Source organism: Scyliorhinus canicula, chromosome 2, assembly GCF_902713615.1.
Source record: "Scyliorhinus canicula chromosome 2, sScyCan1.1, whole genome shotgun sequence".
NCBI classification, from domain to species: Eukaryota; Metazoa; Chordata; class Chondrichthyes; order Carcharhiniformes; family Scyliorhinidae; genus Scyliorhinus; species Scyliorhinus canicula.
The window spans coordinates 131,505,282-131,521,647 of record NC_052147.1 but is presented as its reverse complement, the minus strand read 5'-3'; the positions used below and the strand labels follow the sequence as shown (position 1 = coordinate 131,521,647).

Genomic DNA, 16,366 nt, shown 5'->3' with positions numbered 1-16,366 from the left:
ACAACAAAAATCGCAAGAAGCACTGCAGAAACAAGAACAACAACAGCACCAACAAAAACTACAAGCACAAAGACTACAAGAAGAACAACAAAACCAACAAGAAGCATAACAAAGATAGCGACAACAACAAAGACGGAAACGACAAAAACAGCAACAAGAACGGCAACGAAAACAACAAAGACAGGAACAAAGATAGCGACAACAACAAAGACAGAACCGACAAAAACAACAGCAATGAAACAACGACTTGTGCAAAATGGTACAACTCGGCACATGAAGGACAATGCCACAGCACACTGCAAAACAACGACAAGACTGGAAACATGCCATGGTATGACAACGAATCGCACAAACTCACATCTGCTCCAGAACAAGCAAGCACACCAGCTTTCAAGGCAGATGACATAATAAATCGATACCACAAGCACAGAAAAAAGTCCATGTCAGTCAACATCAGTGGTTCGACCATGCATTGGGTACTTAAAATAACAAGAACACCGACAACATTCACCACATCAACAACAACAAAAGAAAAAACTCTGAACAAATTCATCAAGTATGGACTCATAAATGTTTTTATTGAGTGGACTCATAAATATAAATTGGTTTTGTAAAATATGCAATAGCACCATCACTTGTATAGATATACATATCATAAGTAACTGTTTTGTACAATTTTCTTTAACGATGTACAGAAAATATGTAAAGAAAAAAGGGGGGATGTGGTGATCGGAGATCTGAGTAGATGCAATACAACTGAGCAAGCACTAGAGGGAGCACGGGAGAGCTATATATACACAGGGACAGGAAGTGACGACACACTTCACGGAAGGCAGAACTGAAAGCAGGACACAGACACAAGCAGGCAGCATTTGAGGTAGCCGTAAGTTAAGCTCTGAAGAGAGAGCGAATTCGCAATAAAGCATCTTCTCCATATTTGAGACTACGAGCTTTATTAAGAGACAAGGAACAACACAGCTACTACCCTCCATACCAGGCAACATCCTGGTAAATCTCTTCAGCACCCCCTCTAAAACATCCACATCCTTTTGGTAGTGTGGCGACCAGAATTGAACACTATACTCCAAGTGTGGCCTAACTAAGGTTCTATACAGCTGCAACATGACGTGCCAATTCTTATACTCAATGCCCCGGCCAATGAAGGCAAGCATGCCGTATGCCTTCTTGACTACCTTTTCCACCTATGTTTCCCCTTTCAGTGACCTGTGGACCTGTACACCTGGCCACGCTAAATTGCCCCTTAATTGGAAAAAATCAATTGGGTACTCTAAATTTATATTTAAAAAATTAGACCAGCATTTTATTCCAGATGTATTAATTAAACATTGTAAAAATATTAATTGAATTAATTAGGTATATTTATTTTAAATCATGATGTTTTAGAAAGCTAGCACCATTTATTGAGCCACATGAATCACTGTCAGTAGAACCATGTAGACCTTCTGTAGAAGGATTGTTTAGATCCGAAACGTAAACTCTGTTTCTCACCACAGATACTGCCAGACCTGCAGAGTTTATCCAGTATTTTCTGTTTATAAACCAACAAGGATTTAGTTCAATCTCAGTTCCAACTGAGTTAACTAATGTAAGCCAAGTTATCCTCATCTAACCCCCTCCTTAATTCGTGTTTCCAGAGCATTAATCCAATAACATTACTATGCTGCCAGCACTAGCCCACCCATGTTCAGCTAGTAACTACCCATTTCAGATTGAATATGGAGGAGCACTGATTTATTAGTTGAGAGAGATTAACAGCAAGAATCATACCGCTTAAGCATCACTGCAGCCCCAGTTGATTTTATGTTTGATCCTGGTGTCCCGACGCAACCAATTCGCCCTTTTCATTCAAAAGCAAAATAAGATAAAGTCGCCATAGTCCCCAGATGACCACCGGCTGCTTTTCCCCTTTGGAGGGGAGCTGATAACTGGTGATTTAACCTGAGGATCACCACACCTCAGGCCCCGGGCAAGGTTGAGAAGGCGAATACCTCAGCCAATATGGGAATTGAACCTGCGATGCTGGCCTTGCTCCGCATGATGAACCAGCTGACTAGCCAAATGAGCTAAACTGGCCCCCACAAAGGCAAAATACCGCTGAAATCTGAAATGAAAATGAAATGCTGGAAACACTCAGTAGGTCTGACAGCATCTGTGGCAAGAAACAGTTAACATTTCAGATTGATAGCTCATATCCTAGTAAATTCAGAATATCTTTCCTGAATTTCAATTTTGTACCCTTGCATCAACTCCTGTTTTTATCTTGAGCAAAATCTGTATGAGATGCTGCTCACCTTCCAACTGGGCAAATTAAAGCCCTCAGGACATTTCACCTTTCTCCTCCATCTTAACCCATTTTAAAAATATTCCATACATTTTTTTGTCTCAATGCAAACCCTCCCACACCGGGCCATCTGTCTCTTGTTCTTGAGTTTGCTATATTTTTAGTGCCATCTCTCCCAACTACAGTATAATATCCAACACGTTTTCCCTCACTTCAATTGTGAAGAAGAGTCAAGGGACTCTTCTGTTTTCTCTCCCTGCAGATGTTGCCAGACTTGCTATGTTTTTCCACCATTCTCTGTTTTTATCTTCTTTGTTCCCCAAAGCCAAGGGATTTGCATATTTGGTTGTAAAACATTTTTGCTCTCAGGACCCCCCCCCCCCCCCCCCCCCCCAATAAACTGATCCTGCAACATTTCATGACTGAGTTAATTCTATATTTCCCTTTTCCGTCTGTTTAAATCCAGTTTCTTGTAGTCCTTCGTTATCCACCAGTCCAGGTTCCAAATCTACCTTAATTCATCAGCTCTGAAGAAAGAATGTGCACTTCTCAAACTTGCACACATCCAAAAGCAGCCATTGACATCCTTTTGAAATGTCGCCAGTAATACAGGAACTTTAACTTCAGTAGGAGAATGTGGGAACTATGATGAGAGTAATTACACTAATTGGATAACTCTTGCACTTTGATTTTGTGTTAGCCACAAGATACTCCAGATGGACATCGTGCTCCATTTCCCATACAACAGAGAAGCAGCAGCACCCGCAGTATTGACACTCAGACCCCATCAGGAATGGATCGGAGCAGTACCAGCAGCAGCCGGTCTCAGTCTGTTTCACCAACATTCCTCACCATAGCCAACGAGGGTAGTGGAGAGAGTCCATGCTATACTGAAGACCTGCTTACAGATGGCAGAGAGAAAGGTATTGGAGCCAGTTGGGGGCTAGTATTGTTTTGATAATTCTGCTAACCTGCATTTATTTATACTTGAAACTCTTGGATTTTATTACATTTCAATAACTACCCATCTAAAAAGCTGCCATGATTTCAAATTATATCCTTCCTGCAGCGAGTAGCCCAGTGATCGGTATGGTTGGGTGACCTAATGGAATTCTTGTACCTGGAGAAAGTCAAGTACAACATCAGGGGGGTCGGTTGAGGGGATCTACCTATGATGGCCATTCATTGACTACTTTAAGGAATTAGTCAACATCAGTTGCTAAGTTAGGGGGTGGGAGGTTTGGAGTTTTATTTTTCCTTTCTTTTGTGGGTGAGGTGCATATGATTGGTTGTTTTTGTTACGTAGTTTTGTGTTACATCCACTGTTTGTGATGTTGGATTTGTTGTAAAATTTACTGTAAATGGAAAATCTTTAATTAAAATATTATTGTATTCTTCAATTTTGTACGTTGTGGCTGCCCCTAAATGCAAGACTGCCAAAACCAGATAGAATACCTGACACAGGCATAAACCTTACAACTATTCTTCTGTTGAAATCTCTTGCTTCGAGCTGTGGTTAGGTTTGCTTATACAAATACTGAATCTTGTATTCCGTCCTGATGCAGAAAGTGGAACCAGCTCTCCATTACCCAAGTATGCCTCATCTCCGAAACCAAACAACAGTTACGACTTCAAACGAGAACCACCGGAAGGTTGTGAGAGGGTGAAAGCCTTTGAGGAAACTTCGTGAGTATAAGGCTACATGTGGAATGCATCAGTTAATCGGTGTCAATTCATTGCTTACCTGGGCTTCAAGGTTCCACATGGCTTGTGATCATGTCCACAGCTATTGTTTTATATTCTTGCAGGGCTATAACCATCAAAATGTGGATTATTGAGTGATTATTCTTTGTAGTTTGCCTATTTTTCTTCCTAATTTTTAAAGCCGTTTTGTTCTTTGTGAGGATAACCCATTTCTTTATATGTTTTCTCCAGTCAAATTTCCATAACAAGTAGAATATCCATTGGTCCAGATAGGAGGTGTAAAAGAAGACCAGCAACTATTCAGGCCTATTTATTTTTTCTCTTTTGTCTGAGACTCTAACATACTGGCAGTGGTATGTAAATATCCTTGTTGGTTTGGAGCCATGCACATTACCAATACAGCAAGCTTTAAAATTGTTGTGTCTCTATTTGGATACATCATCTTTCTATGATGACCTAGTATGATCAACCTGGATGGGAGTAATACATTTAAAGTCATTTCACATCTACTTTGCTTAGTATCTGAACCAATACATTTCAGGGACCCACAAATGTGATTACCAATTTTAAATTCTACTCTAATCTTCTTCCTAACACATTCCTCAAATGCTGCAATACCATCCATAAAAAATAACCAACAGGAGACATGCAGATTCCTGAACGTTTTCCTTTATGTTACTTTTATTTTAAATTGCAGGATCTGCTTTTGGTTGAATGTGAAATAGTTTCAAGTAAAGCAGATCTCACTGAAAAATACCCCTGAAGCATCATTCAGGCCATAGGCAACATTTGTTTAGTTTCCAGTGTTTTCTTTCTGTATCTGCCGCCTCTTTGAAGGTTTCAGAAATGCTTTCTCTGATATGTAATGTCTTACTGAAATGCAGCTTTTATTAAGTTGTCCTACACTGCCATGAATATTTGACCAAAAGAGCTAAAATGATTTAGAAGATTACTTTTCCAAAAATGGGCGAATCCTTTTACGTATCACCCATTCATAGAACATAGAACATACAGTGCAGAAGGAGGCCATTCGGCCGATCGAGTCTGCACCGACCCACTTAAGCCCTCACTTCCACCCTATCCCCGTAACCCAATAACCCATCCTAACCATTTTGGTCACTAAGGGCAATTTATCATGGCCAGTCCACCTAACCTGCACGTCTTTGGACGGTGGGAGGAAACTGGAGCACCCAGAGGAAACCCATGCAGACACGGTGAGAACGTTCAGACTCCACACAGACAGTAACCCAAGCCGGGAATCGAACCTGGAGCTGTGAAGCACCAGTACTAACCACCGTGCTACCGTGCCGCCCAACATGGTTGTTAACTTTATGCATGAGTAAGCAGTCAGCGGGCATGAGACAGAGGTAAGACCAGCCTTGGGAGAGAGTCCTCTAGCAACATCCTTGCTTTAGTTTTAGAAGTCCAAGAGCTTTCCCAGTCCAAATCCACTTGTGACAACAATGGTTGCCTCTTATCTGGTACCTCAGCATAAACTGTTTGACCCCCCTTTTTTGTTTTGCCTCTCTCATTAGGGGTTTATCCTCCAATTTATTGTCAGCCATGAAAGTTTCACAATTGTGAGAACCTCGGTTTCTAATTCTTCATTGCATTTACTATTTAACTGAAATTTAGTGTTTAAGTTTCTTCAAGTCTGCAGGGATAAACAAACTCTACTGAAGAGTAGCTGAAATTAATTAATTCGGTAGCTACTTCAATCTGATTTAACATTGCTGCCTCACAGCACCAGAGACCCAGGTTCAATTCCGACCTTAGGTGACTGGAGTTTGTACGTTCTCCCCGTATACAAGTGTTTCTTCCGGGTACTCCCTTTTCCTCCCATAGTCCAAAGATGAAAATGAAAAAATGAAATGAAAAGATGTGCTGGTTAGGTGGATTTGCCATGCTAAATTGCCCCCGAGTGTTCAGGGATGTGCAGGTTAGGTTATGGGGCGGATAGGCAGGGAAGTGGACCTGGGTAGAGTGTTCTTTTGGAAGGTCACTGCAGACTCGATGGGCCAAATGGCCCCTCTCTGCACTGTAGGGATTCTGCATTTATTTTTTTGAATAAATTTAGAGTACCCAATTACTTTTTTCCAATTAAGGGGCAATTTAGTGTGGCAAATCCACCTACCCTGCACATTTTTGGGTTGTGGGGGTGAAACCCACGCAAACACAGGGAGAATGTGCAAATTCCACACGGGCAGTGACCCATAACCGAGATCGAACCTGGGACCGTGGCGCCGCGAGGAAGCAGTGCTAACCACTGCGCCGCCATGCTGCCCCTCTCTGCAGTTTATTTAGCTGCAGCAGGGCAGATTCATCTCAGTTTCAGATACTACAAATGCAAGGGTCACTGCGTGCGGTTGGGTCACTGCGTGCGGTTGGGTCACTGCGTGCGGTTGGGTCACTGCGTGCGGTTGGGTCACTGCGTGCGGTTGGGTCACTGCGTGCGGTTGGGTCACTGCGTGCGGTTGGGTCACTGCGTGCGGTTGGGTCACTGCGTGCGGTTGGGTCACTGCGTGCGGTTGGGTCACTGCGTGCGGTTGGGTCACTGCGTGCGGTTGGGTCACTGCGTGCGGTTGGGTCACGGCGTGCGGTTGGGTCACGGCGTGCGGTTGGGTCACGGCGTGCGGTTGGGTCACGGCGTGCGGTTGGGTCACGGCGTGCGGTTGGGTCACGGCGTGCGGCTGGGTCACTGCGTGCGGTTGGGTCACTGCGTGCGGTTGGGTCACTGCGTGCGGTTGGGTCACTGCGTGCGGTTGGGTCACGGCGTGCGGTTGGGTCACGGCGTGCGGTTGGGTCACGGCGTGCGGTTGGGTCACGGCGTGCGGTTGGGTCACGGCGTGCGGTTGGGTCACGGCGTGCGGTTGGGTCACGGCGTGCGGTTGGGTCACGGCGTGCGGCTGGGTCACGGCGTGCGGCTGGGTCACGGCGTGCGGCGGGGTCACGGCGTGCGGCGGGGTCACGGCGTGCGGCGGGGTCACGGCGTGCGGCGGGGTCACGGCGTGCGGCGGGGTCACGGCGTGCGGCGGGGTCACATAGTTGAGAGTGTGAAGTTGGGAGTTTGGTAAGTGAGGGCGTTTTGTGAGTTGGGGAAGGAAGTGTTCCTCTCTCTACCTTTTTCAGCCTCCAGTAGTTGGTGAGTTTTCTTCCTTTGCGCTCTCCTGGCTTTGAGACAATGCAACTGGCAAGCCGGTTGGTCAGTGTGTTTCCATTGTCGGGGACTATGGTAAATAGCTGCACAATCTTAAAATTTAAAAGTTTTAAACAACCCTTCACTCCCTGTTAGCAAGAGCCAAGTTCGGATCACCATGGGTGTCTCAGCTGCTTCCTGCTCAGCGGGAAGAAGAGTGGAAGAGAATTGGTGGTGGGGAATTTGATAGTTAGGGGAACAGACAGGCATTTCTGCTTCTGTGGACATGATTCCAGGATGGTATTGCCTCCCTAGCTGGTCAAGGCTGTTACAGAATGGCTGCAGGACATTATTAAGGGGGTCGGTGAATAGCCAGAGATGGTGATTCACGTTGATAGTTCAATTAGTTTTAATATATTTGTGGAAAAGGACAAAGAGCAAGAGTTATTGTTCTAAATTGGGGTATGGCCAATTTACTAAGTTAAGAGGTGATTTAGCTAAAGTGGACTGGAAACAATGACTTAAACGTAAATCAGTGTCAAAGCAGCAGGGTGCATTCAAAGGGAGAGATTCAAGGTGCTTGCAGTAAATATGTTCTCACAAGAAGAAATAGGGGAACGGCCAAATATAGAGCCCTTGGATGTCAAGGAGATAACATGGACATAGAACATATAGTGCAGAAGGAGGCCATTTGGGCCATCGAGTCTGCACCAACCCACTTAAGCTCTCACTTCCACCCTAACCCAATAACCCCATCTAACCTTTTTGGACACTAAGGGCAATTTATCATGGCCAATCCACCTAACCTGCACGTCTTTGGACTGTGGGAGGAAACCCACGCAGACTCGGGGAGAACGTGCAGATGCCTCACAGACAGTGACCCAGCAGGGAATCGAACCTGTGATCCTGGTGCTGTGAAGCCACAGTGCTAAACACTTATGCTACCATGCTGCCCTAATGAGGCTTACAAGGAAAGCTTGTGTCAGGCACCGAGAACTTAATGCTATAGAAAATTAAGAGTCTAGAAAGTGGAGTGGTGAAATCAAAAAGGAAATTAAGAAAGAAAATTGTCAAGTAAAATTAAGATGAAGTCAAAAATAGCACTGTCCTTTCTTACTTTCCGGTCTTTTTTCCATCCCCCAACCCCACCTGTCTATGGACCTCACTTCTTGGTCGTCGTCATGAACATTCAACCAATATTTGAGCTTGCCTGTATCTTTTACTGCATGCCCCACAATCATTGGATTCCCATAGAATATATGTCACTGGACAACCAACTCTAGGCAAAAGCAAAATACTGCAGATGCTGGCAATCTGAAGTAAAAACAAAATGCTGGAAATACTTGGCAAGTCAGGTATCATCTGTGGAGTGAAAGAGAGTTAACAGTACTTTAACCAACTGTTTTGCATGGAATTACAGCTCTTTTTACAGACCTCAGTGTGTTGTCATCACCAAACCTAAAGCAATAGTACAGGGTGGCACGGTGGTGCAGTGGTTAGCACTGCTGCCTCACAACGCTGAGGGCCCGGGTTCGATCCCAGCCCTGGGTCACTGTCCGTGTGAAGTTTGCACATTCTCCCAGTGTCTGCATGGGTCTCACCGTGTCTGCATGGGTCTCACCCCCACAACCCAAAGATGTGCCGAATGGGTGGATTGGTCGCACTAAATTGCCCTTTAATTGGATAAAAAAATAATTTGCCAATCTAAATTTTAAAAAACCTATAGCAGTACGTTTATATTCCTTAACCATGTGTATTGTAACCAATCTGGCCCACACATGGTTGAAGTACAAGTAATTTATAGTACTGCACAATTAGAGTTTGCAACTAACACATTAAACGCTGAACTACTACTTGTGACAAGTATAAAATATCTGGATTCATTATCTTCATCCTCTTCCTCGGAATTCTCTTTGTCACGTGTCATTTTGAGAACCTTGCTTCTTTATTTTGGACAATTTACTCCATTATGGTACTCCAGATGTTACCTGGATTAACTGTTTCTGGGATTCATTCGCCTATTATTTTTGTTCACATTATGTCTGCTTCTGTACAGCTGCTTTGCTGCTAACTCTCCCAATCTTTAATTCTTCCATTGGATTAATGCTTGCATCCAATGACAAAGTTAATTGATGAGGGAAGGGCTGTAGATGTCATATACATGGACTTCAGTAAGGCGTTTGATAGTTTCCCATGGCAGGTTGATGGAAAAAGTGAAGTCGTATGGGGTTCAGGGTGTACTAGCTAGATGGATAAAGAACTGGCTGGGCAACAGGAGACAGAGAGTAGTGGTGGAAGGGAGTGTCTCAAAATGGAGACGGGTGACTAGTGACCACTGTTGTTTGTGATATACATAAATGATCTGGAGGAAGGTATAGGTAGTCTGATTAGCAAGTTTGCAGATGATACTAAGATGGGTGGAGTTGCAGATAGTGAGGAGGACTGTCAGAGAATACAGCAAAATATAGATAGATTGGAGAGTTGGGCAGAGAAATGGCAGATGGAGTTCAATCCAGGCAAATGCGAGGTGATGCATTTTGGAAGATCTAATTCAAGAGCGGACTATATGATCAATGGAAGAGTCCTGGGGAAAATTGATGTACAGAGAGATCTGGGAGTTCAGGTCCATTGTACCCTGAAGGTGGCAACGCAGGTTGATAGTGGTCAAGAAGGCATACAGCATGTTTGCCTTCATTGGACGGGGTATTGAGTACAAGAGTCGGCAGGTCATGTTACAGTTGTATCGGACTTTGGTTAAGCCACATTTGGAATACTGCGTGCAGTTCTGGTCGCCACATTACCAGAAGGATGTGGATGCTTTAGAGAGGGTGCAGAGGAGGTTCACCAGGATGTTGCCTGGTATGGAGGGTGCTAGCTATGAAGAAAGGTTGAGTAGATTAGGATTGTTTTCGTTGGAAAGATGGAGGTTGAGGGGGGACCTGATTGAGGTCTACAAAATTATGAGAGGTATGGACAGGGTGGATAGCAACAAGCTTTTTCCAAGATTAGGGGTGTCAATTACAAGGGGTCACGATTTCAAGGTGAGGGGGGGAAAGTTTTAAGGGAGATGTGCGTGGAAAGTTTTTTACACAGAGGGTGTGGAACCGGGACTGAGGGAGGATTGAAGAAAGCGAGAGAAGAAACAAGACTATGCCAACAATCCTACTAAGGCTATGGTGACCACAAGTGAACAAGCAAACTGGTTCATGGATCCCCAAGTTGAATTTCATCATTCTTTTTATATAATCTGTTAAAGTCCATGATATATTCTTTTGTGGAATGACCACGTGTTTTCTAAAATCTGACCATGCCTCGCAGACATTTTCTTTTTTTTAATATAAATTTAGAGTACCAATTCATTTTTTCAATTAAGGGGTAATTTAGTGTGGCTAATCTACCTAGTCTGCACATCTTTTGGGTTGTGGGGGCGAAACCCACGCAAACACAGGGAGAATGTGCAAACTCCACACGGACAGTGACCCAGAGCTGGGATCGAACCTGGGACCTCGGCGCCGTGAGGCAGCAGGGCTACTTACTGCGCCACTGTGCTGCCCCTTGCAGACATTTTTAACCAATCATCCTTCCTGGGAACTCTGATTAAAATGGTCATATGGTTCAGGCTCCGAGAATATTGGAGAGTAATCAATTTACATTTGTGTTCTGCCACTTTCCATTGTGGCCACTTGTTTTAGCTTTTCTTGCCTGCAAAGGGTTTTCTTAGTTTCTGCCCTTCACCTTTAAGCAACCACCCTGTGCCACCATGTTATATTCCAGCATTACTGATGTTGAAAGATAGAACTGGGTCCAATATTTGCACACTTTTTAAATAATAGAAAAGCCGATCAAAAGTTTTGGGGGGGAAAAAATTTACACACTTTTCTAAACACATTTACAGAGATTAATATTACAAGCATCGATTCCAAGCCCAACAACCACAGTTGTTTGTCCCCATATATAGGGGCACATGGGAATCTCCAGTTACTGTCCACCACCTTATATAATTAAATACACAATTAACATAAATTGGAATTGTACAGCATTGTTTATGACCTCCGGATATCCCAAAGCACTTTTCAGCCAGTGAAGTACATTTGAAGTATAATGTAGGGAACACAGCAACAGTGAGATAAAAGAACAGGTGGGTTTTTTTAGGGATTTTGGTTCAGGGATAAATATTAGCAAAGACACCTGGGAGAAGTCCCCTGCCCTCCAAATAGCGCAGTGGAATTCTTAGCATCCACATGGATGTCCCTCAGTACTGCTCTGTACTGTCAGCCTGGATCACGTGCTGAAGTAACTGGAATGGGACTTGAATTCACCAATCTTCTGACTAAGATGACTCACTCAGCCAAGGATAAAAGATTGAAATCTGGAGACTATACTAGCACTAACTGGCTGTGCCTGGGAGCTTGTCAATTGATCGTGATTACTGAATGTTGTAAAACTTAATTGGTTTGCTTTTGTTGATGCTGTATATCCTTTATTCCAGACCAAAACAGCTGAATGAAATTCCTCAGTTCTTCTGTCCAGATAAAAATAAGGTGAACTTTATCCCCAAAAGTGGCTCTGCTTTCTGTCTGGTCAGTATCCTGAAACCACTCCTGCCCACGCAAGATCTTACATTGAAGGGCTCCAATCATGGCCTCATCGTTCCTGCAGCAGTCATACCCACAGTATCGCTGGCACAACCTATTCCTCTGCCAATGCATGTGGAGCAAGATAGAATTTCAAGAGGAACCTGCATGGGGCACCTGCAGGCTTCGGTACACCAGCAGTCAGCGCAAACAGACGAGTTGGAGAAATGAACCAGTGAAGCAGGCCTTCGCTGGGGTGACCTATGACAACATCACATCTGCAGCTCTACTACTTGGCAATAAGTTTTCAGGCCCAGGGTACAGGGGGTTGGGGGAGGGGGGTTTCCAATCAACAGCAACATTTAAAGAAATGCCTTCCTTTAGCAGGATGTTGACCTTTTCACAATGGGAAGTGATCCTGCTATGGTGCATGACATTTGGCATACTGTATTTCAAGTGTGTGTGTGGATTGTTCCCCCATACAGGCACAGGGACTAAGGACTAATCTATGGAATGGCACAAACTTGAACAAGGTGATTGGACAAAACTTTACTTGAAAGGACTACAGCTGTCACTATTTCCCCCTCCTCTGTGGAGCCTTATCTTTTAATGGTTCCTGTTCTGTTTACATTTAAATAAAGATTATATATATATTATATATATGGTTAACATTTCCAAGTTAATCAAAGGCAAGTGAAAGCCTGCTTTACACTAGTGCAACACTTGAGTGCTACAGTAGTTCTGTTCTCAGGAAATTTTCCTCATTTTGTTTGTGCTCATGTATATTTGTTGTATTACTGGCCAATTTCACATGAGAAAGATAACCAGGTAAAGTGGAGAGTTCCCAAATTGGTCATCCCGATATGTGGAATATTACTCTTTTGACCATGTTACAAGTACTATAAGTGTAGCACGGGATAGTGAATGAAACAGTATTAAAACTTTTCACTGTCTCAGCCCTTTCTCATCCTCCAATGACTGTTGATCATTGCAATCACACTGGTGCAAACTGTGCTTGTGGACCAGTATTACTAGGTACAGTAGTATTTTGCCTGTTCCCACTGCCTTTGGTGTGCTTACCTCTGTTTGAAACTGCTCGATTTTAAACTGCCTAAGGTCTGGTGAATTCTGACAAATTATAATGCTTTTTTAGTTTTGCATTCAGTCACAATTTTAAGTCCAAATGTTGAAAATTTAAGATGGTTGTATTTCTTCTTTGCAATTGGCTGTGAAGAAACACTCCTGGAGTTTTAAAATACACAATAGATTCTTGGAATAAGAGAAAGCCGTTGCAATTTTATAAAGTATGTCTCTACCTTCTGCTTCCAACCATCCACCATCTTTATTTCAGGTGATGGGAGTATGCTCAGACTGTGGAAAAACTAATCAGTTTCACTATTCATTGAACCAAATCAAACAGCACTTTTTGTATTGTATTGTTGAAATTACCCATAGTGTTTAAAAGTTAGGAAATGTGAGCAATCTAACCACGAGTGCAAGGAATTCACCCTTGCTCTTGCCTCCCTATCAATCACAAAATGTTTCTTAGCTGTTTCTTACTCAGCTGATTAGAACACTTGGGGCTCAACTTTGATTATCTGGGTTGACATTTCTCCAGGTAAGTGTAAAGGCAGTGGAGGTACTAATCAACTATGATCTAATTAAATGGCAGAATAGGCTTGAGAAGCTGAATGACCAATTCCTGTTCCAAAAAGCTTTGTGGTGACCAGTTTTTGTAAATGTAAGTTTGCATGTTGTTTGATGAAATACACTTCCCACCCATTAGGAAAAATGGGTTGGCAGTATTATTAGTTACTGATTTCTCTCAATTTGTTCATTTGTGCTTGAATTCATGGGGTGTGGATTTGTGGAGTGCATGTTATAACTGAACGTGTATGCAGTCAGGAACACTTTAAGTGATGGTGTCTATGTTGGGATTTTCTATGTCATTTCTGATCCGATGACTCGATGAGCTAAGATGGTGGTAGTTGCTGGAATAGATCCTGCTGTGTTTTCAGAAAGTTTTACGGTTGGTCTGGTTCTGGGGTTTGAGGTGGATGAGTAGTTTTTCCGCAAGAAGGAGCCTCCTTTCTATTGCTCCTTTTTCAGCTCAAAGGATAATGGTCAAACGTGTAGTGCATGGGCTCTCAGATTTTGCTTCAGAGCTTGCAATGTGTGCAACCTGAGTGTGGGGAGGTTTTCCTTCTTTACATACATTCAGGAAGTATTGGCCTCATTAGCCAAGTACATTGCAGTAAACATGTTTTTATATATTACAACCATAAAGCCTTAGAAATAAAACACAACATCCATAGAACCTTGCAGTCTTTACATTTGGGATCCCTAATTTCAGATTTACTTTTAAAATAACACAGCTTACACAGCCTTCAGGGTGATGGATCAAGAGTTTGGAGAATATCTCCTAGGTATGGCAATTTGGTTCCAGCTGCCCGAGTAGATCTGCACCAGTCAGGATTTTTTTAATTCTGTGAAAATCTGATTCTTCGAAAGGGGAGCCTATCATTAGCAAGTAGATGTTTTGAGTATATAAGTTGGCAATAAGTTGAATTCGGATGGGAGTGGAAACAGTAGGGCCTGTTACAGATTTTAATGTTGGAGTAATCTTTGGCCTTGTGAAATCAGCTTTGCACAATAACAGTCCTTGATAATGTCATTTATCTTCAATTAAAAGCTATAAAATGAAGTTGCTAACAGGCCAAGTCACCCATTGAAATGAGTGCACACTGTTAATAGAGGAAGTAGAACAAGTTAAAAATGACTTTCAGCAACCAAATGGACCAAAGTATTAAATAACCTCAGCCGCCTCTTCTCCTCTGCCTCTGGTGCCTGGATATTGTTCCTGTAGTTTGGTGACCAAAACCGTACCCGGTACTTGGGGCATGTACTCACCAATATCTTGTACTGACTCAGTCACATCCCGAGATTGGCACTCTATCCTTATGTAGTCACCTCTTTTTAAGAGCTAATAATTAACTACTTTCCAATCCTTGGATTAAATTCCCACTTCTCATCCTGAATAATAGTAGCAGAGATGTGACCAATTTCACAAGCCACTTAAGTGCCCTTGTATGTATCTCATTGGGTCCAGTGCCTTGCCTTCTTTTGACTTCTTCAACGCATCTGCAATGACCATTTCCATGTATAATTATCCTGTTTGTTGCAAAATGCATTTATCAAAAAAAATGACAGTTTTAATATTCTCTCCTGCCACTCCTCATTTTCTATTGTTTGCTGTGCTTACCATTTTCTTATCTTGTTATATTTTCCTTGGTTCATTGTGTTATCTGCAGCTAATAGCCACCATTTTGACATGCACATTACTCCAAACAAAGCAGACTGAAAACACTCCTTATTTTGGGTAAGGTTCACTGTTGCAAAGCTCCTAGTGCCAAATGTGTTGATTCTTGTGGTCTGGGAACTTGCCCTGTGCAATGTGGTTTGATTAGTGATAATCAAACTAAATTAGTACATAAATGGCTGCAGTTGTGTGTTGGAGTGAAATGTTTGCAGGACCATCTGAGGATTACATTTACAATCTGGCAAGGAATGCTCTGTGAAATGTTCATACCCACCATGCAGAACCAACCGCAAGTCTCAAGCATTTTATCGCGGTATTTCACCAACAAAACCTCTCAGCAAATTATAAATTACCTGCTCGGTTCGAGGATTGCATGGAGGCAAGAGCCATTAGTGGACAACTCAAAATATAACACCTTCCAATTCTCATTATTTAAGGTGATGTTCTCATGTGAAAGAGGCCTCTACTTATTGAAGCTGGGTTAATTCAGTTAATTTCCTCTGTGTTTAAAAAACCTTAAAATTGCTTTGGCATTTTTCAGAAATTTGGGGTAAAGAAAATGTTTTAATTGTTAGTATGTTTGGGGAAAAAAAAGTTGTATAGTAAATGTAATGTCTATTTTCTAAAGCCTTTTCTTATGCTGAGCTTTGTGTACTAGGTCTAGAAATACTCTTGGATTTCAAGATCAACATTAAATACTATTACTGCAACAATCTAATCAACACATTAGACTAACATGTTTGAGACACTGGATCTGTTGTCCTAACTTAAAGTAAACCCCATGTTTAAAGTTTTAAAAGAAAGACCTTGTATTTCCTTGAGGATTTTTCACAGTGCTCACTACCATGAATTACTACTTGAACTATACTCATAGGTTCTATGCAGCTTTGCCGAAGATGTGTTCTGGCACTTCATTGATGTTAACTGAAGTGTCCCTTATAAATCAATAATTGCGTGATTGGGTCCAGCACTTTAGCAGAAAGACATTAAACTGCTATTCGTATCTTATTCCTCAAATTGAAGTTCTGCAAAAAGTTCACTAGCAAAGAAATGAAGTTTGCTTCGCCTAAAAATTCAGGCAGCTGCATTTTCACTGGGCCAGGGATTGAATTGCATCGATGTAATGACCAAAAAAAACCTTAAGAACCAAAAGCAATTGTGAGGGTTTTTCATTTTTTAATGTGCTATTTCTTGCTTATTGTTGATCTCCTGCTTTGCCTCTTTATTCAGTCACTGAGTGGCCAGCGGTGACTGATTTTTCTCCATACACCTCCCAATTTTTGCTCTTTTTTCCCCTCCTGTATTATGCTTCCTCTCTCACCTTTTCCTCA

The 16,366-nt window shown here is 42.5% G+C and overlaps 1 protein-coding gene across 1 annotated transcript in view; it reads left to right on the top strand.

The window, feature by feature from the left end:
* Positions 1 to 12,374, top strand: part of LOC119958402 (protein FAM117B-like) — a 238,812-nt gene extending 226,438 nt beyond the window's left edge. Inside the window, 3 exon segments of the mRNA XM_038786919.1 lie at positions 3,003 to 3,225; positions 3,868 to 3,988; positions 11,632 to 12,374. Of these exon segments, the coding sequence (XP_038642847.1) occupies positions 3,003 to 3,225; positions 3,868 to 3,988; positions 11,632 to 11,947 (660 nt within the window). The 3' untranslated portion in view covers positions 11,948 to 12,374.
* The last annotated feature ends 3,992 nt before the right edge of the window (positions 12,375 to 16,366 follow it).